Genomic DNA, 25057 nt, shown 5'->3' with positions numbered 1-25057 from the left:
GCTGTCCAAAACTGTTGACCCTATTTTCGCAGGTTTTTAAATTACTGAGATATAGGACTTCTAAAGTGACCTCTGGTCAGGGTTCAAGGGTCAATATCTCAGTTTAGGGTCCACTGAAATCTCTCGAACTTATATATGTTAACCTGCAAAAATGTGTTTGTTTTTTTTCTGCTACAAAGTTAAAATCAAATCGGATTTTAATCCAATTTAGATTATGAATGGTATTTGAATCCACACTTGGCACCCCACTGCGGGTGGCAGGGTTGATTTTCTTTTTTTTTTACATTGTTGTAGAACAAAACCAAACACATTTTTGAAACGCTGTCATCTTGTAGGTTTACATATGTATATAATGTATGTGTATATGTTTATATATATACATATACTGTATCATGTCTGTCATCTGAAAGTACGCTTAGTATATTTGGTATCATTTATTCATAATTAATACAGATGCCATGTTGAATTGAAACCACTTAAGCAGTATTCGCTGTGTTCGAGGTACGTACTTAAGTGTGCTCAAATATATACACTATATTTTTCCACGTATTTTTGGTCATTTCTGAACCACCTCGTTGTCCAGCTGCAGATTTGCTCCCATCGCGCGTCTGAGAAGCGCCGGTGCACCGGGGGTCGCGCATGCGCCGTGGGCAGCCTCCTGAGATTCCGTTTGTTCCCCGACACCAGCCCGAGCGTCTCCCCCCAATAAGGAGATTTTCTCCCGTTTTCTGTACAGCCGCGCTTCGGCGGTGCCACGGTGCGGAGGGGATCAGCGGCCATAAGATGAAGAAACGCCATGTGGACGCCAACAGGCTCCGGAAAATGAAGAAGATCAAGCTGACGGAGCGGCTGTCGGAGAGGTACGGCGAGATGACGCATCGCAGGGCGCAAGTGCTTTTGTTGTTGTGCGCTCTTTGTGCAATGTGGCCATCATCATCACCACCACCACCACCACCATCATCACCACCATCACCATCATCTGCTCTCACCTGCGCTCACATTGTGCTTTTCTCCAAAGTCAGCCTCTTGCATGCATTCGCCCTGCCCTGCAATAGAATGCAGTCTTCCCGATTGTGTCCAGATTAAGGGACTTGGTGACTTAATCGGCGCACATTGTTTATGTAGTGTCATGCATATTGCAGCTGTGCAAGTTAAGATGGGCCTGCTTATTTCCAGGCTGTTGGATATTCAATTCCTCTGTTCTGAGGGGCAATATTGGTCTTATTGAATGCAAAAGTTGGGAAATCACCTTGTTTTCCTTTATTATTATTATTATTATTATTATTATTATTATTGTCATCATCACCATCATGATAGTCATCATCATCATCATCATGGTTATTATTATTTTTCTTTTTTATTAGTAGACCCCCCCCACCCCCAAAAAAGATTTAATTTACGCCCAAAAGATTTTAAACCGCAGACAGCGCGTCTAGACTGAGTCTAGACAGAAAAATGATTTCCCACAGCGCTACTCTTGGATTTTTTTCCCCCTTTCACATTCTCAATACACTCTTCTCTTCAATGTCAACATTTACATTTCTGTTTTTATTCCTGTGGCAGTTGCAGTTCATCTCAAATATACAGCCCTGTTTTTTTTTTATGTTGCCTAGAACAGCAAATTCATAAAACAAAACTTGTCAAAATCGAATGACACTTCTGGCTAAAATCAGCAATAACAAACTATATCATCGTATATCAGGAGATACATTTGAACTTATTTGTTGCCTGAAGGCTCCTGTGACGCGCACTTTCTTGCCCTGGCGGATGAATTATTGCCATGGTTACCAAACAAAGAGGCGGCGATCTGATGATAGTAGCCTATAGATGAACCCAGAACAAAGGAGGAAAACCACAGCTCCTTCGTGGCTCACAGCAGTCTAACAAAATGACTGATGAATCACAGCATTCAATCCATTTGATTCTTTTTACATCAGAAGGCAAACAATATAATCTTAGTTATTGCACAAATGATCAAGCGTATGCATTGTGTGAGCCAAAAATAGAACAGATCTGTTCCCTGCTTACTATTAAACTGGTCGACAATAAACCCAGAATGGTTTCTACCCTGGCGGGGTGGACTTGTGTCTTCTGTGTAATGTTTGAAATGTTTTATTGCACCGCTCACAGGGTTTTTTTTTTAAATTGAACGGAACAATTAAACAGCCAAGACCAATGGAAGGCATGAGAAATGCCGGTTGCTCACACCGTTCTACCGTGTGTTTTGCAGCGCTTACACTTTTCTGAAATTCATGATCATGTGGACGCTGGTGCTCCTGGCCGACTTCGTGCTGGAATTCCGACTGGAATACCTGTGGCCATGCTGGCTATTTTTCGGCAGCGTCTACACCACGTTCCACTGCCACGGACTGGTGAGACTCGAGTGTTTTCATGCCACAGTCACTAGTGACCGTTTTCACCTACAATGATCACCTACAAACGTTCTATTAAAAAATAAATGCTCTCTTTGTTTGCAGGTGATTTGTGTTGTGTTTGTTTGCGCTGCGTTCACGTTGGACATCTTTTGCTTGATTTTCGTACCGTTGCACTGGCTGTTCTTTGTGGCCAGTACGTATGTGTTATTCAATTACATCTGGCACACAGGTGAGTTTCTAGTTTGTTACTTTTGAATACTTGAATTTGAATGTTGTTGAAATGTCAAAATTATGGTAAAAAAACATACTTTACCTTACCTTTTTATCTGTATTAGGCATTCAAATGTTCAGTATATTATCACTCATGCCTCAGTGGAAATGTGATTTCTCTTGAGTATTTTTGTAGCCACTCCTGTCACCTGCGCACACACGGCTATATCAATATTTACCTACAACGTGTTGTTTCTTTTCAGAGAAGGGCATCTGTATATCCACAGTGTCTTTGTGGATTCTGCTTGTATATACAGAGGCTTCACTCAGACTCAAAGACCTGAAAAACTCCAGCGCAAATCTGTCTCACCTTTTCGCCGCACACTGGTGAGTGGAGTGAGCAAAGGTGAATTCTGAATGGACTGTTGTTTTAGTTGTTTTACCTGTAGCACACACACCCAAGCACACAAAATGGGCGATCCATCTAAAGTCTTTTTTTTTTTTTTTTTTAGACATGCAAAGAGGAACTGGTGATTTAAAATGTCCCATCCTGTGTAATTGTCTCTCTGTTTTGCGCTCAGCATTGGGTACCCCGTGGTGTATCTGGGGTTTGACGCCACTTGCTACTTCACCAACATCTTCAAGCTGCGCACACAGAAAGCGGTGCAGAGCGAGAACGACTTCCACATGCACGTCCTCCAACACTCCCTCCCCCTGGGCCTGCAGCTGTACCCCAAAACTGTCACAGATGGCAGCGGAAGTAAGTACAACACAGGCGGCGCAGCCAGTTATTTACCCTTGCCGCTGGTTTGATTAGTGCAGGAAGATAATACGTTGCCATAAGCACAAATTAAACCATTGTTGTGGTTGTTGGCTGCGATTGTGCGAGTGTCTATCCACCATCGTTGGTGCAAATGGAGGGATGGTTGGCCCATCTTGCGTTATATTTTTCGTCAATAAGTCATTTGCGAGAGCTGAGGGGTGAGATTCGATTTATTTTTGGGGACAATCATCTGTGTAAGAGAATAACACTTCATAGTTGAACACGTCACCACAGAGCAAAGTTCTAGGATAAAATAAACATTAAGGGTTCATCCTTTGTGATGATATTAATTTGGTTTGACTTGACTCTGTGTTCATTTGATGGTCATTCACCAACATTGAACTATGTTGGGGGGGGGGGTTATTCCAAAAGACCAGAATGTGCCATGCAGCATTTGGACAGTGTGGGGATTTGTTTGCCTGTTTGCGTCTGCAGACTCCAAATGGAAAAGCAAGCCGGAGTTCAGTCAATACCAGTGTCAGAATGGGGCCCTGGTGGCCCACGACGACTCGCACACAGTGGACTGCCTCCAAATCCACAGCGAGGGGAGACCAGTGGGGGCGGAGAAAGGCGCTCAGGAGGTGCGATCGGTCGAGCCCACCCGGCGGCCTCCCCCGTCCAAGCCCCATACTGGTGAGTCCAGAGAGCGGCCGTGCAGCGGCAGCGGGGGAGTGGCGTTGGCAGCAGCAGGGGCAGAACTCTCAGCGCCCCAGGAGAATCTACCTCTGGAGGAGCAAGGGGGCAAAAATGCACACGTGGCAAAGAGTCCGTCACCAAAAACCCGCAGGCACAACGCCAACCTCCCCTCGCCATCCACGGGCAAGACGGAGAAGAAGCAGAGGTCCAATTCGAGAACAGCAGTCGGTCCGAGCACGGATACAGTGGAAAAGGCTGCCGCCAATCAAAACCATCACCTGGAACAGATGTCAAAGTAGGACCCCGTTTCGGTTTCTGTGCATTTAAACCTTTAAAGACTGTGATTGGCTGGATTGGACAGTGCGGAGGGACCCCATCATTCATAGTTGCCCCCCCCTCTCTCTCTTTTCTCCCTCCTCCACCTCTCTGCTCATCGCTAGGCTGGAGCAGGAGTTCCGGAGGCTGAAGGGGGAGCTGCAGGCCAGCAGGCAGACCGAGCAGGAGCTGCGAAGCCACATCTGCAACTTGACCAACGGAGAAAGGAGTCTGAGACCGGAGGTGTCGCTGCTCAGGCAGTCGAACGTGCTGCTCCAAAGCAAGTGAGTGAGCTTCAAAATAAGAGCCCGTTTTTTTGCTGCCCCTATGGGTCGCAGCCGGCATTGCATCAAGCCATTTAAACAAATTGGGCTCCTTCGTCCTCCTCCTCCTCCTCCTCTTTGCCTCTCTTTCAGGGTCTTGTGTCTGACGAAAACCAAGCAGAGGGACAAGCAGACCAGCGCAGTGCTGGAGAAGAAGACCAGAGCGGAGACGGAGGCGAGACTCTCCACGGAGAAACAACTCGCTGAGCTTCAGGCTCAGAAAGTGGAGGAGGCAGCCAACGCAGCAAAGAATTTCACAAACCGGTAACGCACACTTAGACAGCAGTGGAAGTACTCAGACCTTTAAGTTAGTAAAAAGTACAAATACCCTGTCACAACATTACTCTGGTAAGAGTGAAAGTACCACAATGTCATTTGTAGTTAAGTAAAAATATATATACGCACTTTTTCTTAAATGTACTTAAAGCACTCAAAGTAAAAGTACTTGTGATATAATATATACATTAAAAAAAAAATATATATATATATATATATATAAAAAGGCATAAAGTAATAGTGTATCTTTTTTCCTCATCATTACAATTTAAAAAAATATCATAAATACAGATTATTTTATTTTAAATTATTTTCGATATTTGCTTTGAAATGTTTTAAAGTCTCCAAAACTGAAAACCCTCTTGATGTCCATTACTGAGTATTTCCTCTGAATACTGTATGCTAACACATTTCATTGCAGCTTTTTCAGCCATTGTCATTCACGTGTATCTCGCAGATCAAACCGCTGCCGGTTTCAAGACGCAAATGTTTCTTTCTGTGTGAACTCAAACCAGGGCGCACCCACCTCAGCCCCCCACGCCTCAAATCTGCATTTTCTCCCCCGTCTCCCCCACACCAGGCAGGAACACTGTGAAACCCAAATGTTAAGGAAAAGGGTTAAAGATCTAGAGACAGAGTACAAACAACTGCAGCTGGAGTGTCAAGTGAAAGAGGGTCGAGTGGTAGATCTAGAGAGAGATGTTGAGGTATCTTTTCCTTACTCTACTTGAGAATGGCCTTGTGGAATTGTGTGAATTAGTTGTTATTGTCTGTGAGTTTGGCCGTGGTCCAGTACACTGGTCGTCTGTGTTTTGTTTTTTTTGTTTTGTTTTTTTTGTTTGGTTGTGGTGCGTTTTTCTGTTTGGTTTGGAGTGGTTGGTTATGATTTCTCGTGTGTGTGTGTTCTCTTTGTCAATGTATTGAGCCGGCTTTACACTGAATCCGACAAACGACGGGAACAAACTGGCAGTCCATTCATTCCTATGGAGAGCTGGATTCCTCACTGCGGTGGCCAGATATCGTATCCGAACGAGGCTCTGGGAAGGGTTGAACATTTTCAACTCTTGCAAAAATGTTCAGACCGACACTACGACTGGAAGTCCCCGTTTCTAAGCAACCGCTAGGCAACGTTTAAAGTAATTTAAACTGCAAGTAACATAAGATGTACACAGTATATATAGATCTACTATATATAATTAATGTTGGATGTTGCCTTTAATCAACATTAATAAATCTTCTATTTTATGAATTAATTCTGTGTATAAAAAAAAAAAAAAAAGACAGATGTAAATAATTTTTTTGGAGCTCTTTTCAAACACAAGCACCCTTTCATTCAAAGCCAAGGTTTGGAAAATGAGGGGAAAAAAAAAAAAAAAAAAGTTGCAAGAGAAGAGTACATTGCTGTGGCCGATCTGACAGGAAAGTCGGCTCAATGCGACGCATCTGACGGCCACTAGGGGGAAGGATCCAACTGTCGGGTGTGTTTTTGGATTCGGTGTAAATCCGTCTTTAGAGGTAAAGGGGATTTGATTTGGGGGGAAGGGGGTTGTTTTTGGAAGGTTTGTTTTGATATGATTGATTATTTTGGCCTGAAATCAACATGTGCTTCTTTGTCACCACATTGATATGGTGCTCTACGTGTGTGTGTGTGTGTGTGTGTGTGTGTGTGTATGTGTATATATATATATATATATATATATATATATATATATTTATGGGTGGGGTCATTGTTTTGCATATCGTGTTCAGTTCCATTTTGGTCGCATACACTCCATGATGCATGCCGTAACAGAAGCCAGGTCTTTCATAAAAGCATTGCACAGCTCAAAGCCGATGGGCGCACAGGTCACCTCCCTAAAACGACCAAAGTGCTGACTATGAATTATCGCCGACACAGAAAGAATCATCCCTTTCAAATATTGCGGCAATGCTCAGTTCTCTTTGTTTTTTGAATGGCCGGCGGTTCAATTCACCATCAGTGTGCAAAAATTTTTTTTGAGCAGCGCCTTGGTTCCCTAAGCGGCGGGATGAGAACTGAACCAAATTGTGCGACAAAACAAACGTCACTAAAAACCAAACCACTCAGGAACGCTTAGGAAATCAAAGCGCCGAGCATCTCAAAGTGGTCGCCACAGAAGTTGTAACTTTGTCTCGTCTCGGTTTTTCCCGTTTTTCAGCGTTTGTTCCACTCAACCGGTCTATTGTTCTTAGCACGTGTTTTTTTGGGTTTTTTTTGCATTTGCATTTGTGGTCTCAGGCTCTGCAGACGTACCGCTGTGTGGAGAGAGACATGGAGGCGCTGCTGTCCACGCTCTCTGCCCTGCAGGACAAAGCTCAGCATCTGGAGTACAACCTGAGCGCCGAAACCCGCATCAAATTGGACTTGTTCTCGGCGCTGGGAGACGCCCGCCGACAGCTGGAAATCGCACAAGGTTCAATGCTCACTATGTTTATCATGTGGGCGCTGTGGGATACCCCGTTCTGATTGGTCGATGGCAGCCATCGGCGGTCGTGTTATTTCTGGACTCTCCGCCTGGATTCACGCCCCTCATATATATATATATATATATATATATATATATATATATATATATATATATATATACACACACACACTTGCCGACGATAACATCTTGTGACACTACATAGAAACTACAAAGAAGGACTTGAACAGCTGAATGCGGATATGTCCGATTTCACATCAATATCAGTAAATAGTTATTTAGTCATATATAGGGCAAATTATTTCTTTTTATGGTGAATAATTTGCTGCGTAGCTATGGACTATTTCTCTAGGCATACGAGTTATAAAATAATTTTGAATCAATATTCAGTCTTAATGTCTGGTCATTATTGCAACATAACCCCCTTCAGTGTGATACCAGCCTTGATCACCCTGCCGAGGGTTATTTTTTGCAATAATGATCGGCTGGCTGTGCGTGATGTGAACCGCACCTCCGTCTCTTGTCTGGCAGGTAAAGTGCTGAAGCAGGACCGGGAGATCAGCGGGATGAAGCAGAAGATCGCCGAGGTCATGGCCGTCAGTCCCGGCGTGTCGTACGTGACGCAGCGCCCGCCGGTGCCGCACTATCTCACCAAGCTGATCAACTCGGAGCGCTATGCCCTCAACCCCCGGGCGCTGATGTACCAGTGTCTGAAGAAGTAGAGGACACGCCCGGGCCGTCCTCCCGCGGGTGGGGACCAAGCGTGTACTTCGGGTGGAAACCCTCGCTGGGGAAAAGTAAAAGAACACTTTGCCGGTTATGTCACGAACCTCGACCGCCGTCCTCACGGGCAGCGCCGCCAGAGTGCGGACCATCACAGGCCAACGGCCACCAACGCCCCCGGTGCTAGAATTTCCGTCTTTGACATCCTCAAAGAGTTTCCGATTTTAAAAGGCAGGCATTTTTAGTCATCGAAGGTTTACAAATCCCTGGCCTGCGCGAAAGCGCTGGAAGTCTCTGTTGAATACTATGGGAATTGTTTGTCGTCAGGAGTACACTTACTTACAGAGAAGTAATGTTTTGTAGGACACAATTGTCCCTGTTCCCGAGAAAGATACTGAGCAAAGTGACTATTTTGTATTTTTTTTTTTGGTTTATCCCAACAAATTGAATAAGTAGTGTTTTGGAACGATGGGATTATTGTTCTTAGCGGGAATAATAGCGAGAGATAGGAATTTAGAAGGTAAGGGAGATCATTAAACTGAGGCCATGTTGTGCTCAGTCTCTATCTTAAGCTCCGTGATAAACAGTGTGGTGTATATTTTGTGATGCGGGCCCCAAAAACTGCTTATACCGTCGAGACGGGAGGGCGTGGATAAGCGAGTACTGGACGTATTAGTTGCTATTGTGTTGGTCGGCGGAAATTTTGACTCCGTCCATGAATTAAAAGTGCGGCTGGTGATAACACACGGTGTTGACCAAAAAATAACGGTTGTGAAAGTTTCTCCTAATTTAATTATTGTGCCTCTATACATTACTTTAAAACTGGGAAGTGAAACACTTATTTAATGTGAAAGAGTAATGTGTTTGAATTGAAGTGCTATGTACTGTTTTTGTAGTCCTTTTTTACTCACAATGTAAAGAATACGAAAATACCACGTATTGTTACTTAAACAGCTAAAAAAAAATACACATGAAATGGATGTCGCCACTTTTGGTCAGTTTTTTTTTGTTTAGAGTGTTTTTAGGGTGTTTTATAATATCAAAAAAGTATTTTTTAGTCTCGATGTACTTTTATTATACCGCTGTAATTTTGTACAGCAACGTGTTTGTCAGCATGAAATATGTTTTACCCAATTTCTATGTCTTTGAGCACACATTGTGACAGAAGATATGTAAAATGATTATACTTGTACAAGGGCTACAGTTTCTTAATGATTTTTGATCAAACAATTGAAACAAGGACGCTCCACTTTTTTAAATAAATACATAAAAATAAAAAATTTCTTCACACAAAATTTAACCACGTTTGAACTTATTTCTCAATGTATCCACTGTTGGATAGCACATTCAGTATGTGGCTTATTAGGTCAATTCATTCAAACACAAGGATAATCTTTCAGTCAACTCTACTCTGTTTCCTAAAGATTTACTTTATTTACTTAAAACGTTTTAAGTCCTGTTACGGTTCAAAATAATGTCCCTTTAGGTCAGATATGTTTTATGTAATTACTTTCTGAACATCTTGAGAACTGAAATTCCAACGTTCATCAGCATTTTCAGCTTGATGTTCCATTCAAATCAAGGAAAACAACCTCCAGAAGTTGTAGCTGCACACACAAAAGCACAACCGTATGAAAGTGCTGATGATGTGTATTTTATTTATGTAAGTGGGAAAAAAAAAAGAAAAGAGGGGTCAGGGGGCGAAGGATGCTGTGCAGAAACATAGATAGGCAGTGGTGCGACCCCGGGTGTACGAGATGGGTTTTTTTGGGGCATGCTGAGGTCCCACACACCGGCGTCTCACACAACAACACAACTGTACGACCAACGACATTTTCATTCCAGGGTTAGCGACAACTGGACGTTTCCTAGAGCGGGTAAACTCTTTTTGGAAATCAGAGAAGTGCAAACTAGCAGGGACCTCTTGAGAGTCGACAGATCGAGTCTTACGGTCTGGTCAGTTTTTTTTATGTTTTACCCGCTGAGTTTTTAGTAAGGTTCCTCGCCCACTTAGGAATAACAGTAAAAGTTACATGATGGGAATTTACCTCCACCAATCATGAAATGAGAGCTGATCTAAATTCATTCTGGCTTTGTTAATTATGTTCTCTTGACTTCGAGAACAGGCGTGTGTCTTTGTTCTCAAAAATGTACAGAATGCACAGAAATTTGACAAATTTGGCGACTTGCTAAAATACAAGCAATTGGAATAGTCAGACTAGTCAAGTCAGGATTACCCTTTTCAGAGGAAATTATGTTATGATTGACAGTGAAAGGTGTACATCCCCCAAACAATGACCCGCCCGAGTGCTGAAAGTTAAACACACTACACGGTCGAAATAACACAAATAAATAGTTTATAAACCGTAGTTATTACTCCACAAACTGTATTGGTACTGCAGGTATCAATTCATGAGAGAAAGGTTGGGGGAGGAAAAAAAAAGAAGACATTATTGCATTATAGGCCTCATCGGGGTTCCAGGGGGATTTTTAAATGACTGACACGAGCCAAACAGACCAATAACAACCATACTTCACCTCATACCAATGTAATCAAACGCACGCACGCACGAGAGGTTTGTTTTCATACAGTTAAACAGTTTTAAGTAAAAAATAAGTTGTCAAAATATAGCTTAAATACTGACATAAGAGAAATAATGGTGTCATTCCTTTTTTTTTTTTTGCTCTCCTCTACCATTTTACTTCTACATCAGAGTTAAAAGAAATGAGAATGTTTTTTGTTTTTTTCCCTCAGCTGTGATTCATTCGTTTTTCCTCCTCTTTTGAAGCAGAGCAGCTGATGGCCTGAAAAACTGAGAAGCCGAAACCCACAGGAGGGTGTGGAGGTAGGCGAGGGACCCCTCCCCTGCCCCTCCTTGCTGGGGTCCCTGCGAGGCCTTGACTTGACCGCGACTCTTAAAGAAAGGTGGAGAGACAGCGAGAGTCCTGGGCCGAGAGGATGAGGAGGGCCAGGTGGAAGGGCGCGGCGGCCCCCCACCCCCACCGCTAGGAGGACACCGTGACCGGGTTGAGAGAACCGTTCCGGCTGTAGAACTTTGAGAAGGCCTCTTCGAGAACCGAAGCCAGGCGCGGCTGATCGCCCTGAGCGAGAAAAAAAAAAATAATAATAATAATTAAGAGGCTTTTCTGACAAGATATTTCACCGTATGGGGTATCATTCTTGGACATGCTTAAAAACACTCGCATTCTGACTTGCTGTACTAAATAGTATGCAAGCGTGCAATAATTCTGTTTACCTCGCTGATGAATCCCAGCTGAACGAGCTCCACCGCCAGCTCATGCACATTCTCATCTGTACCAAGAGGAAGACGAGGAAACAATAAGAACACAGTATTTACAGCCAGGTGATTAAAGTGATAATCCGTGAAATATTGCTTAAGAAATCCCATATTTGACACTTTATTAAGCTGGCACTTCATAAGAAACAGCCATGCAATGTATTTGGGTTATGTTTCTGGTCCTCTATAAGCCCTTTTTCCAGCGTTGGTCACGGGATCCACCGGCTTTCCCGGCAAGAATGTGAAAGAACCGGATGTGATAAACCGGAATAGCTAGTTGTGATCAGTAAACTGTCTAAATCTATGAGGATTCGCAAAACAGAACAGAGGTTGAGAGTAAACCCAAGAAAGGTTGCGGTTTTGAATGGAATTGTGGGACTAGCAGTGTGATCCACTCAACACACTTTCAGTGTAAGGCCGGAACCCTCACCTCACTCCTACAAAGTCACTCATATTGCTAAAGAACTAAAGGGCATTGAAAAACATCTACATTACATGAATAGATCCTCTGGTTCCCAAAAGCACAAAAGGATGCTGATCTATTCGAGGGAGCAGGCATACTTACTTGGTAACAAATCGCAGCTCAAGTGCCTGTTCAATTTGTCCTCAAGTTTTAACAGCAATGTGAGCTGCAAGAAAGAAGAAAATAAGTCATTTTACAAACTCCACTTTAACTCATTAAGTGTTTCTAATATTCAGAGGGGACATCGGGCGAACTGGGGAGACTTACATGATGTTTGGCACCCTCATCAACAGGCTCAATGTTGCACTGCATCTGAAGGACCTGAGCGGCGGCAAGAGAAAGTAGAACGGAACCCGGTTATAAGCCCGGTAGGAATTATTCAAAGAAGCAGGGAGGAACACGCATCAAAAACACGCTGCTTGGTTTAACAATGAATACATAAATACACCTGCAGGGCACTCTGAACACTAGCGCCCGTATGGATTGGTGAATGTTCCTAGTGCAGCTGTGTGAACAGGAGTGAATCATCCCACAGACTCCTAAACCCACTGTGGGGGCATATTTCTCCATTCTCAGAATGAACCGGGACACAGAAAATCTTTCTAGCACTCCCACACGCGCTGTGCTTGCACATAACCTGATTTGCTTTTTTCCCCCCCTTGTTCTCTGTACTACTTTCGCTTCCCACTTCTACTGGGACTTTGCATTTAACCGTTTCCTCATCCACAACTGGTGGCGATTGAATAAGATGAAAGCGGAACTAAAGAGATTTGCTCGAGATGCATGTGAAATATCATGAGAAAAGGCACACGAGGATTCGAGGATATCTATTCCAAAATAATGTCTCGTCTAAAAGGATAGCTATTCTAAAAATACGCCTATTTTTAGCATTCCTTTTCTGGTCCCATAGTCAAACATTTAAATTAAACCTTTGAACAGGAATGAGATGGGGCAATAAGGTAAAAACATATCACAACCTTTTGAAAAAATATTCACGATAGGAATAAACATGTTATCACAATTGTTCTAATATAGTCAATAAGTTTTCAGTGATTGCCAAACCAGTACACCCTGAAAAATGTACCCGCACCATGGGATGGGACGTCTGGTGGTGCTCAGCGCTCACCTTCCTGGTCTCCAGCTCCGCAGGCTCAGGAGTGGGAGTCTTCACTAAGGGGGGCACGATGGGGGACTTCACCGCCTCCTGCTGGGGCTGCTGGGGGCAGGGCATGCCGAAAGCCGTCAGAGGGTAGATCCCATTCCTGCAATGCATATACACAATATACACATTATATACTGTACAATATTTACAATATACACTAGAAATACACATTACTCAAGTACACTCAGATGTTTATCTCAGATTAGCAGAATCTCTTAAATCTCATTTCCACAGGAGTTTATTGCTCTTCTTTCTGTATATACATTTCCTATTTTTCCCATCCACATTTCATTGTGGTTTATTTTTTATTTCAAATTATTAATATGCTTAATTTTTAGGGGGAGTCTTGGGGGGGACTCTCCACCCGGCCACTCATATTTCAAACTTGACCCTCTATGCTGTACTTTGTGCTCTAAAGCAACCTTTAGATTACTAGACGACCAGCTCTACCTCCTGAGCTACCACCCCCCTTTGTTTCAAAAGTGTGACATAAATAAAGATTGTTGTAGAGAGACAGAGAGAGGTGAGGGAAGAGGAACATAAAGAAAAAATATTTATATTTTTTTAATGAAGCTTTGCTGTTCTTAAAAGCAAGAGTATCTCAAAGAAAAGCTTTTTCCCCCCTAGGTTTTCTTACCTCACATCTTCAAGGAATTTGTCAAGCTCTAAGGCAGGGAACTGGGAGAGTCTGAATACAAAGAAACAAACATACACAAAACAGTCCTTATTAAAATCAGTGATACAGTGAGTCAAACACACAAGTACTTATATGCATTTTGGCCCTTTACTCAGTTTTTATGTATTCAAAGGCCTTGATATTGTCATGATATTAAACTTTTATTTAATTGTAGAGCTGTGCGCAGTGCATTGATTCGCTCAGCCACTCCTCCGGAATCGGCCGGTTTTCAACTTGATCTGCTGTGACCGGTGACCAGCTGATCAGTGTCACATATATCAGATTCTGTGCTGGTCAAATTGACATGCCCGATATTGTGCTTGTGTGCTCACACTCGTTAAAATGCTCCGATACTGGCTAGCCCAGTCAATTTGATCGTGGACAGGGAAGATTTTGTTTTTGAAGTTGTCTGCTATCTGCGCTGCCTCAGTGTCCGATTCACAAAAGAAAATGTGCTCATGATATACTAGATGGGTTTTTTTTCCTTGCAAAAAACCTGCAGGTGTCATGTAACTGACCTTCTTGCTTCGGATTTTTTTATTTTTTATTATTATTTGGTGCCATGTGGTGGCATTCTTTTTTTGTTTGTAATTGGATATATAGATAGATATACACTAACTGGCCACTTTATTAGGTACACCTGTTTATTTGCTTGTTAACACAAATCACATGGCACATGGCATGTGGATATGGTGAGGATGACTTGCTGAAGTTCAAACCGAGCACCGGAATGGGGAAAAAAAAAAGGGGGATTTTATGGGATTTTCACGCACAACGAAAAACGTTGCCTGGTCTGATGAGTCTGGATTTCAGTTGTGACATTCAGATGGTAGGGTCAGAATTTGGCGTAAACAACATAAAAGCATTGATCCATCCTGCCTTGTATCAAGGGTTCAGGCTGGTGGTGGTGGTGGTGTAATGGTGTGGGGGATATTTTCCTGGCACACTTTGGGCCCCTTAGTACCAATTGAGCATTTTTTAAACGCCACAGCATACCTGAGTATTATTGCTGACCATGTCCATCCCTTTATGACCACAGTGTACCCATCTTCTGATGCCTACTTCCAGCAGGATAATGCACCATGTCAAAGCTCAAGTCATCTAGAACTGGTTTCTCGAACATGACAATGAGTTCACTGTACTCCAATGGCCTCCACAGTCACCAGATCTCAATCCAATAGAGCACCTTTGGGATGTGGTGGAACGGGAGATTCACATCCTGGATGTGCAGCCGATAAATCTGCAGCAACTGCGTGATGCTATCATGTCAATATGGACCAAAATCTGAGGAATGTTTCCAACACCTTGTTGAATCTATGCCACGAAGAATTCAGGCAGTTCTGAAGGCAAAAGGGGGTCCAACCTGAAATGAAAAGGTGTACCTAATAAAGTGGCCGGTGAGTGTATAACTTTAAGAAGACTGAATTAATGTGGAGAAAGTACAATACTGATTGAAAGTACTTGTAGTATTTGTACATTTGAGTTTATTATAGTTTTCATCCATCAATTTTCCTCCGCTTGTCGGGGTCGCGGTGGCAGCAGGCTGAGCAAGGAGTTCCAGGCCCCCTTCTCCCCGGCAACGTTTTCCAGTTCCTCCTGGGGGACCCTGAGGCGTTCCCAGGCCGCTATGTAATCCCGCCAGCGTGTTCTGGGTCTTCCCCGTGGTCTCCTACCAGTTGGACGTGCCCAGAAAACCTCCAAAGGAAGGCGCCCAGGAGGCATCCTGATTAGATGCCCGAACCACCTCAACTGGCTCCTTTTGACGCGAAGGTGCAGCGGCTCTACTCCGAGCTCCCTCCGGATGTCCAAGCTCCTCACCCTATCTCTAAGGCTGAGCCCAGCCACCCTACGGAGGAAACTAATTTCGGCCGCTTGTATTTGCGATCTCATTCTTTCGGTCACTACCCAAAGCTCATGACCATAGGTGAGGGTTGGGACGTAGATGGACTGGTAAATTGAGAGCTTTGCCTTCCGGCTCAGCTCCCTCTTCACCACAACGGTCCGGTACAACGCCCACATCACTGCTGATACCGCACCGATCCACCTGTCCATCTCACGCTCCATTTTCCCCTCACTCATGAACAAGATACCGAGATACTTTAACTCTTTCACTTGGGGCAGCAACTTGCTCGTGACCTGGAGGGAGCAATCCACCATTTTCCAGCAGAGAACCATGGCCTCAAACTTAGGTGCTGACTGTCATCCTGACCGCTTCACACTCGGCTGCAAACGGCCCCAGTGCACGCTGGAGGTCACGGTCTGATGAAGCCAACAAAACCACATAATTTGCAAAACGCAGAGATGCAATTGTGAGGTTCCCAAACCGGACACTCTCCTCATCCCGGCGGCGCCTTGAGATACTGTCCATGATTATCACAAACAGAATCGGGGAAGAGGGGCAACCTTGGCGGAGTCTAACATCCACTTAGAACGTGTTTGACTTTGTGTCAAGAATACGAACACAGCTCTCACTTTGGTTGTACAAGGCCCGGATGGCTCGTACCAATGGCCCTGGTACCCCATACTCCCTCAGTACTCCCCGCAGGATCCCCCAAGGGACATGGTCGAAAGCCTTCTTCAGGTCCACAAAACACATGTAGACTGGATAGGCAAACTCCCACGACCCCACTGTTGGTCCACTGGTCCACCGCATTGCTCCTCTTGAATCTGAGGTTCGACAATCGGCTGGAGCCTCCTTTCCAGCACCCTGGAGTCAACTTTCCCGGGGAGGCTGCGCAGTGTGATACCCCTATAATTGTAGCACACCCTCCAGTCCCCCTTTTTAAAAATGGGAACCACCACTCCGGTCTGCCACTCCACAGGTACTGTACCCGACATCCACGCGACACTGAATAGGCGTGTCAACCAAGACAGCCCAACAATGTCCAGAGCCTTCAAGCATCTCAGGGCAAATCTCATCCACCCCCCGGCGCCTTTCCCCCGAGGAGCTTTTTAACTGCCTCAGAGACCTCTGCCAGGCATATGGACGAGACTTCCCCCAAGTCTTCAGACTCGGCCTCTTCCTCTGAGGACGTATTGAACGGTTCAGGAGTTCAGGAGTCTGCTGACCCGGACCTCAGTACGGGTCAGCAGTTCTCCTCCCCGGCTAAACACAGCCTGAGCCAAGCCCCGCTTTCCCTTTCCCTGAGTCGCCAAACTGTTTGCCAACCGAAAGTCCTTCTCCATAGCCTCCCCGAACTCCTCCCACACACAGGATTATGCTTCAGTGACCGTCGAAGCCCTTCTAGCCTGCCGGTACCTGTCTGCTGCCTCGGGAGACCCCTGGGCCAGCCAAGCCCGAAAGGCCTCCTCCTTCAGCTTGATGGCTTCCTTCACCGCTGGTGTCCACCCACGGGTTCTTGGGTTACCGCCACGACAGGCACCAACTTTTAGCCATAATCGTGTAGCCCTTTCCGATACTCAAACGCGATACCAACGTAATGTAACATTACTGTGTAGTTGACGCTCAAAAAAGGGAGTGAAAGAAAGAAAATGTTGAGTATTTGGAGGTTCTTCAAAGTAAAACAAAGATTAGTTAAATGATTTATCCATCGCCTGACGAATACTCCAATATTGTGAAGACGTATCTATCACTGTCACCACAGCAGAGCGTCTGTTGTGGATGTTCATAGTGCACGAGCTCCGCTCATGTTCAAAGGTTCAACTCTTTTTTGAGACTCGGAAAAACAAGTTATTTGATTTGATTCAGTTGGTTCCATGTAAGTTACTGTATTTTCTATATTAGTGACCGGGGCTTCTATTTACCTCAATTGCAGATGGTACCAGGCCTTTATTGGAAGCAGGCTTATATATCTAATTCGCGCTGCAATTATATTTGATCATATTTTAGTATGAATTTTAAATCAAACTTCCGCCTGGGGGCCATGTCATGCAAACAACACATGTATGGTGAAAAAAGAGAGAGCTAGTAGCTACCCTAAAATCATAGTTGTGGTGGTAGCCGACAGGGGAATTACAGTTTTCCGAGTTTGCGTTAAGCCACCACCTTTTTGCTTGGAACGCTGGAGAGAGAGTGCTCAGAGTGGTGCATTAGCCCCAAGAAGCAATCTGTGATCTGCAATGCAGCAGTAGGAAATGGAGTAAATGAAATACATCTACAATAAAAACACAGTTTATATTTGCTTTGTTCAGAAGCGGAGCACCGCAGCGCCGATGAGTTTTTCCACCGGTCTTTATTTGGAGCAGGCTTGTATTTATCGGCCCCGGCATTTATTAGAGGCCCATTTTTTATTTGACTAACGGTTTATATTTGAGGAAACATGGTATATGTGGAAGGGAGTGATGCTAAGAGTGTCCTCATTACGCAGTGCTTTTTTTGTTTCGTTCAATAAGGAAATTCAATAAAATAAAATAAAATACTTAATTTTGTTTAAAAAATAAATGAATAATACATTTAATTTAGATCGAGGCTATTTTAGAGATTAGGTATGAACTAACCCCATTTGTCCTTCATTACCTTTCATATACTTTTCACATATGAACTGACCATTTGTATGAACCTGACGTAATCTGTAGTGAAAACTTTTACGCCCCTCCTCTTTTATTCAATTGGTTAAGCGACCATTATGTGATATTGACAAGCGCTGCTGCTTGAGAGGATAGCGGCAGTCATACAGAGGATTTCAAGTGGTGCGCTCTAAACGATGTTTTGTGAAGGCACGTGTGGTTTGAGGGCGGATATCAATCGACTCAGAATCGGATCTAATTCTGTGGGAAACACTGCAATAGTTCAGTTGCCATTTTTTGTTCTGGCACAGTGCTTGCAATATTAGTCATCTAAAATATCAGCTTTTGAAATTGTTTAACATTACAGATATTTTTGGAAAAGGGGGCCAACTATATACCCAGAAATTATGTAGTAATCAAAGGGATCATTCCCAAAATAATAATTGCTGTAATTTCCCTGCGTGATCTTTTGCTAGTCTTCCTAATTCAGACAGACTTGTACACTTACTTCAGCTGAACTCCTTCCTTGGCCTCGACTATCACCAAGTTGGGGTCCATGTTCTTGGTCATCTCCTCTAAAGCGTTTTCTGGAATCATGTCTAGAGGTGAGAGGACGGAGAGTTCAGTCATTTCTGATCAAATTCAGTGCCGACGTCCATAGAGTGTATTTGCGATATAATAGGTTTAGTGGAAAATTTGAGGTCTAATAATAATAATAACAATAACAACAACAACAACAACAACAACAACAACAAAGATGACAATAATGATCACAACAATAATAACAATAACAATAATAATAAATAAGGCCCTTGGAGAAAAGTTCTAGCCCTGAAATTATTTTAAATGGTTCTGTCCTGAGTGAGGCGTCTCATGTTGCAAGTGACCTTTACCTTGTATGAATAAATTTAACCTTGTATGTGTTACATTTCATGTTGTGTATTCACTAACATTGTCTGTTGCTTCCTTGGCCCAAAAAACCCAAACTCAAACATTAGAATGTATGTGTATATAGAGGCTTCCTGTACAGAATACAGCTCAGAGGGGTGTGTGTGTGCGTGTGTGTGTGCGCGCGCGCTCACGCTGGTGGCTGACGATGCAATGCGCGGCGAGCAGCTTGAGTAATGGCACCTCGAACAAGGCCTGGTGGAACAGCAGCTCCTTGGCTGTGGGTCTCTTACTCGGGTCGACCTCCAGACACTTCTGGATGAACTCCTTCAAGGCGAGAGACAGTACAATCAAATTAAGGATTAAGGATTATTGTGAATTATTGTACAAGATATGATTGTTTAGCGTCGCTGGGAGGCTCGCATCCCTCACCCGCTGCAGTGGGTCCTCCAGGAACTGGATGGCGCTGTTTATGGCTTCTTGGGACACATACGACGACTCCCCGTTACTCTGAATCTCCAGCACGGCCATCTAGGTTCCAAACAAAGCGGGGGAAATATCGGGGTCAAAAGCAATTCCTACGGGGTGGATTGTTATGTCCTTATAATGTTGATGTTGTGATATGAGACAAGACAGCGTCTGGGATTTTGGGATCGTAACATTGAGATATTGTGAATTGTTGTCTTTAAGGCTGCGTCACAGGAAAGTAATGCCATTTTCATAGCTTGTTGTAGATGTTCTATCAGCTTGGTCATAACATCCACATTACCACGTGTCTTACATATTTCTTGTGTTTAAATATCATATCACAGCACCGATAGTCACGCCCCAAATATCAAATTATCAATATCGCGGTATTCATCAAAGAATATTGCGATACATGACTTTGTCAGTATCACCCATCCCTGCCACCCAGCACGGAAAACACAATTCCCTTGCTCGAAACAGAGGGAAAATAACACATATAACACAATAACGCGTGATGATGGATTGTAGGATTTTTTTTTTGTCTGTTTTAACGACGTGAACAACGTCCTCAGCCCGTACCTCTAAGGCGCACATTCCGAAGGAGTAAATATCAACGGCTGTGGTGACGTCGGCAACCGCTGAAAGTAGAAGAGCACATCAATAACCACACAAATACAAAAGAAGATGCTTTGGTGGTAAGCTCTCCAACTCGTATCAGAGACCAGGGAAGCTGGTTAGTTAGGGGAGAACTCACCTCCGTACTCTGGAGCAAAGAAATGTAAGCTCTTCTGCTCCTCCCGGCATGTCTTCACATGGTTGTTGATGGTGTCTGGGGCCACTGAAAAGGTAGGAAAGAGCAATGAGCCGAAATAAACAAGGAAAGTATTAAGGTGGACGACAAACCAAATGACAGTGAGGAATAAAAAATAAAAATAAAAAAGATACAGTATAAACTAAGGAATACAATAGAGCCAATGAAACAGTGAAATGAGATTCTGGCAAAATGAATAGGAAACCGATATCCAATTGAGTAAAAAACAACACAAACGGTCTCTCCTGAGCCCACCTGAGCCGATCTTGATGAGGCCGTTGTGCTGGATGAAAATTGTGTCGCAGGTGAGGTTGCCATGGATGATGGGAGACTCGCAGGAGTGCAGGTAGCTGCGGACGCACAGGCGTGATCGAAAAAGGTGAATAAAATGGCAACGGACTCAGCTTATCCTCACTTTGATTGTGTTCTTTCCTACTTTTCAGAATCAAATATGCTATATTGTGTTTTTTGGAGAGAAGAACAATGTACCATGGAAGTGGAACTGACCTAAGAGCAGACAGTATCTGCGTGCACCACCGCTTCCATGCCTGGTTGAAACGCAAGGAAACCACCATGTTAACATAAAATGTGCGTTACATACAGGACTAGTTTTAATAGACCAATTTGTTTTGTAGCGTTTGTTTATTCTCCTCCATGGTTTAAATTTAAATTGGTACTAAAAACCCAATGGTAATTTAACTATGGGCAGCACTCAGATATTCAAGGGTTCCCAAAACAAACGCTACCTCTGTACCTTTTCATTCATGGTCTTGTGGTTTTTTTTGGTCTTTTTCAGGAACTGTTTAAGACTTCCTGAGGACATGTATTCAGTGATGAAAATGACCTGCGAACAAGAGACACGCAATAAACTCATCATGACAGTGTTAAAACATCAATACTTTACATAATACTGACATTGCTCTGAGGAAAAGTGAACTTATGTGATGCGATATCTTACCCTAGCTCTGTTCTCCTTCACGTCAGCCCAGTATTTGTGAAACTTCACAATGTTCAAATGCTCCAACTGTATCAAGTTGTCAAAAACCCCTTTGACCTTTTCCTGTGAGTAAGAAAAGTTTTTGTTTAGCCAGCGGAAAACAATCCACTAGTATTTTACCTTCTATAAATGATAAACACAAGTCCAAGTGTGTGCAGGGCCATTTTCAGTAGATTTCCAGACAAATATATTGGCGAGTGGCGGAGTAATTTGGCTATTTTCTTTTTCTTGAGGTTTTTTTTACGCAATTTGTGTCCATTTTGTCCTTTTATTTTGCAAATTTAATAGTCTATCTCCTCAAGAAGTCAACTTTTTCTGTTTTTTTTTGGCATGATGGTTGCAAAGAATTGCCTAAGGCCAAGTGTAGATTTAGATTGGAGACTTTCTACACCATAGCTGGAAATTATTTTTGCAGACAGAGGTGACGAGGAGCAGGATATTTATCCGAGCAGGAACCGCAAGCTTGGAGACTGGACTGGAGGAAAATTGCACCTTGGTCTTGATGTTCCTTCTAGTTTCTGGAGGACTTTATCATTGATGTACAATTACGGTTCCTATCTTGAACATGTGTCCAATTGCTGTGAGAAAGAATCCGGTTTGAATGTTCATAACCTGGGACAACTAAAACCATGGAGGAGTGGAGTTTTTTTTCCCCCTCCTCCAGACAGCGCTGCACAATGCGTGCGTTCCCGTGACAATTTCCCTGTCTTTTTATTTTAGATCTATTTATTTTTGTGTTTCCTAACTTGTAAACAAATATATGAAACATAACACTGTTCTTTTTAGAACCACCCCCCGTGCCTGCCTGTGTGTCCCAAGCCATGTCACACTGTCTTCCAGTTGCTTTGCATTGCTCCTCCAGACAGCGGTGCAACCTGTGGGACAGTGGGGACGCACGTCTCCCCGTTGCTATGGGACTTCATTTAGTAAACACTGGATGTTTGGCGTAAATACTTTACTTGTAAATAATAAACCCTGCACCTCTGTAACAAGGAGACTATTTCCCAACCAGACGTCAATATGACGCAGTTTATTATTTATCAATTTTTTAAATCTATGATCATTTTTTTTTGCATTCATGTCTTTTTTTTGTGTTTGTTTTTTTTACAAAGTTTAGCTTTTTGATTACCTGTGGACATTTTAGGTGATACATTTTATTAAATGAGTGCACTGCAGACAATAACATGTCTAGTGTTAAATAAATGTTCATTTAAGGTCAGCTATTTTGTGTCTCCTTTGTTCTTATTAAATTGCTGTATTTTATCAGATGCAAAAAAAAACAAAAAAAAAAGCATATTGGTCGACCACTAGTCTCATTCATAAACACTGTATGGTATTGCCTCGTTGTGTACCCACCTCCTGGAGCTTGAAGTTCTTCCTTTCAGAGAACATGACCTCATTCCAAACCACTTCCACTCCTTCCTCCGTATCCATGGCCAGGTAGGCATTATCGATGCCGGGAACATTGCGCTGATTCACCTTTTGGGGGGGGGCAATGCAACATGCAGGCGGTGAGATCATCTCATACCTTGAAAGAGACAAAACTGGCCGGTTCGCCACTTAGCATCTAACCTCTTCCCTGCGTTTCTGCCAGCGTCCGCACGGGCTTTCCTCCAGGATCTCTGACTCGTCCTCGCTCTCCTCCTCCTCGTCCTCCGTGGCCGTGGTCGGCGAGGTTACCATGGACACCGGGGGGGACACAGACGACACGCCCTGTCCCGGGGCTGCCAACTCCTGCTTCAGTTCCTCCGGAGCCTGCTTACTCTCTCCCTCAGACATCGTTTTTTTTTATAATTATCTCCTGTCAGGCCCAGGAGCCCACTGTACAACATAAAGAAATGCAGATACATCAAATGTTTATTTCAGGGGATTTCAAATTGACTGGTAACTAGATGCACTGGGTGCCTATGGAACCCGACTCCGAGGCATGCAGTTGTTTTAGACTAGAGCAGTGATTCTCACCCTTCTCTCACATTTATTTGATACTGATTAGGCCACTGACCCACTTTGAGTAGATCTAGTCTAGTCTGATTGTCATTGCTTGATACGGTTAAGTACAAATTCCATACTTGACTAAAGTTAGATAGATAATTATGACCCAGGGTTCATTCTAGCATTACGAAGTTTAATTCAAGGCCATTTAAGTACATTTTTAAGCACTATTTTTTTTCCACTTTCAAGGACTTCACGCAAAAAGTGTCCATGCAGGATGTAATTTACACTTCCCTGGAATAAGCTATGTCGTGAAAGCGAATTGGATTTTTTATTTACTATGTTTGATTTGAATGACAAAACCAGGGGGAGTATCACAGGTTTTCAATGACCGCGCGTTTCTTCCAAGGACTTTTCAAGAACTCCAGCTCAAAAGGCGCTATTTCCAAGGTATTCCTCTTCTTACATTTCTGGGGACAGGATTCAGTCCTCGAACCCCCGGGTTGAGAACCACTGTTTTAGCGTCCAAAAGCAGTGCCCGGGCACAGCATTGAAACGGTTACATACGGCGAAGACTTCGTATCGGTGACGGTGCCAGCTCTGGTCTGGTGGCCGGAACGCTGGCTGCTCGGTCGGTTGGTTGGTTGTTTGTTTGTTTGTTTTGCCGGCTCTCAGTCCTCCTTCCTCGGGCGGCAGCTCCGTAGTGGCCTCGGCGCCTCCTCGGATCCCGGATCCCGGATCCCGGATCCCGGAGCTTCTCCCTCCCCCCCCTGTGCCGCTTCTCAAGGCTCCAGCTTGCTAGTTGTGTCAGAATTAGCCAGGCTGCTGCCAGGGGTGGTGTCCGCTCAAACAATGCCGCACCCGGTTGAGACGCACGTATTGAAAAGACGCATCATTGCATTTCATCGGCTGGAAGTGCGGCTAACGGCTACGGCACCAACGGCGACTGTGTCCCCGCGGCGAACGGTTAGCTTAACCAGGCGCGATGGCGACACGGCGTAGACGGAGAGGGACGCGCACGGAACTGGACGTCGTGACGTCACGCGGCCGGAGCGGAAGCATCGCGAGAAGACGCATCGACGCCCCCTCTCTTAAAAAAAAAATAAAATAAAATAAAAATGCCACAGCTCACGTTCGGACCTCGAACGATCCGTTGAAATCTTTAGTTCATCTTTCAAATTTCTTCGTCGAAAAACATGTCGACGGTGACGTGTGAGTTGCTTTGTTTTTCGTCCCTCCTCAAATCCTCCCGCACAGTTGCAATGCCAAGTGTTGTTCGGCAGGTGGCTGCATTTATACAGTATCAAACGTTTCGACGCAGCCAGAGAGGATTGGCAAATACGTAGAAACGCCCCCTTTATTGTTGTTGTTGTTGTTGTTGTTGTTGTTAATCATTTTTTTCATTTTTCTTTCATTTTACACACACCCATACACACGCACACACACACACACACACAATTGTATTATTACAAAGGATATGTTTCTGAATCTATTGGCGACACAATATCACAGCCCAAATATATATATTTTTGTGAGGTAGTCTCATTGAGATCAAGATACATTTTTCAGGGGAGAAACTGAGGTCAAACTACATATATATAAAAATAAAAGTAATATGTTGCACATCACATCAATGGGGGGCAGGGATCTATCGTAAATATACATGATCAGCTGCAGATATTACAGTGGATTGTTCAGCTGCGTTGTAATGACGTTTACTTTATATCCTTCTGAAAGGTTATAAAGAACAACAGGTCAACCATAGTTTT

General features: G+C 43.7%; 2 protein-coding genes across 2 annotated transcripts; one reads left to right on the top strand and one right to left on the bottom strand.

Moving 5' to 3' along the window:
- Nucleotides 1-783: 783 nt before the first annotated feature.
- Nucleotides 784-8124, top strand: LOC307227434 (macoilin-1; the record flags this gene model as incomplete). Its single annotated transcript, XM_079996745.1, has 11 exons — nt 784-860; nt 2231-2372; nt 2478-2604; nt 2849-2972; nt 3167-3345; nt 3844-4339; nt 4485-4643; nt 4776-4946; nt 5539-5665; nt 7216-7390; nt 7934-8124. 11 exons carry the CDS (start codon nt 784-786, stop codon nt 8122-8124), a joined length of 1968 nt encoding a protein of 655 aa, XP_079852871.1.
- A 1659-nt stretch (nt 8125-9783) lies between these two features.
- Nucleotides 9784-24273, bottom strand: nrbp1 (nuclear receptor binding protein 1). The gene is made up of 18 exons (XM_080024013.1): nt 23856-24273; nt 22929-23177; nt 22713-22835; nt 21318-21419; nt 21114-21203; nt 20867-20907; nt 20615-20709; nt 20303-20386; nt 20128-20186; nt 19513-19611; nt 19275-19407; nt 18701-18791; nt 13687-13737; nt 13014-13149; nt 12155-12208; nt 11990-12053; nt 11383-11438; nt 9784-11227 (listed from the first exon to the last, which is right to left on the bottom strand). Exons 2-18 carry the CDS (start codon nt 23133-23135, stop codon nt 11132-11134), a joined length of 1581 nt encoding a protein of 526 aa, XP_079880139.1. The 5' UTR covers nt 23136-23177; nt 23856-24273; the 3' UTR covers nt 9784-11131.
- Nucleotides 24274-25057: the final 784 nt, after the last annotated feature.

This window comes from Zeus faber (assembly GCF_960531495.2).
Source record: "Zeus faber genome assembly, chromosome: 2".
Taxonomy (NCBI): Eukaryota; Metazoa; Chordata; class Actinopteri; order Zeiformes; family Zeidae; genus Zeus; species Zeus faber.
The sequence above is the reverse complement of the archived record's forward strand: the minus strand, read 5'-3'. Positions and strand labels throughout refer to the sequence as shown.

Coding starts and splice junctions, on each gene's coding strand:
- nrbp1 (XM_080024013.1), bottom strand. CDS start 23,135: ATGTCTGAGGGAGAGAGTAAGCAGGCTCCGGAGGAACTGAAGCAGGAG. Junction 20,187..20,302: donor CTTTGCTCCAGAGTACGGAG/GTGAGTTCTCCC, acceptor TTCTACTTTCAG/CGGTTGCCGACGTCACCACA. Junction 19,408..19,512: donor TGGAGGACCCACTGCAGCGG/GTGAGGGATGCG, acceptor CTCGCCTTGAAG/GAGTTCATCCAGAAGTGTCT.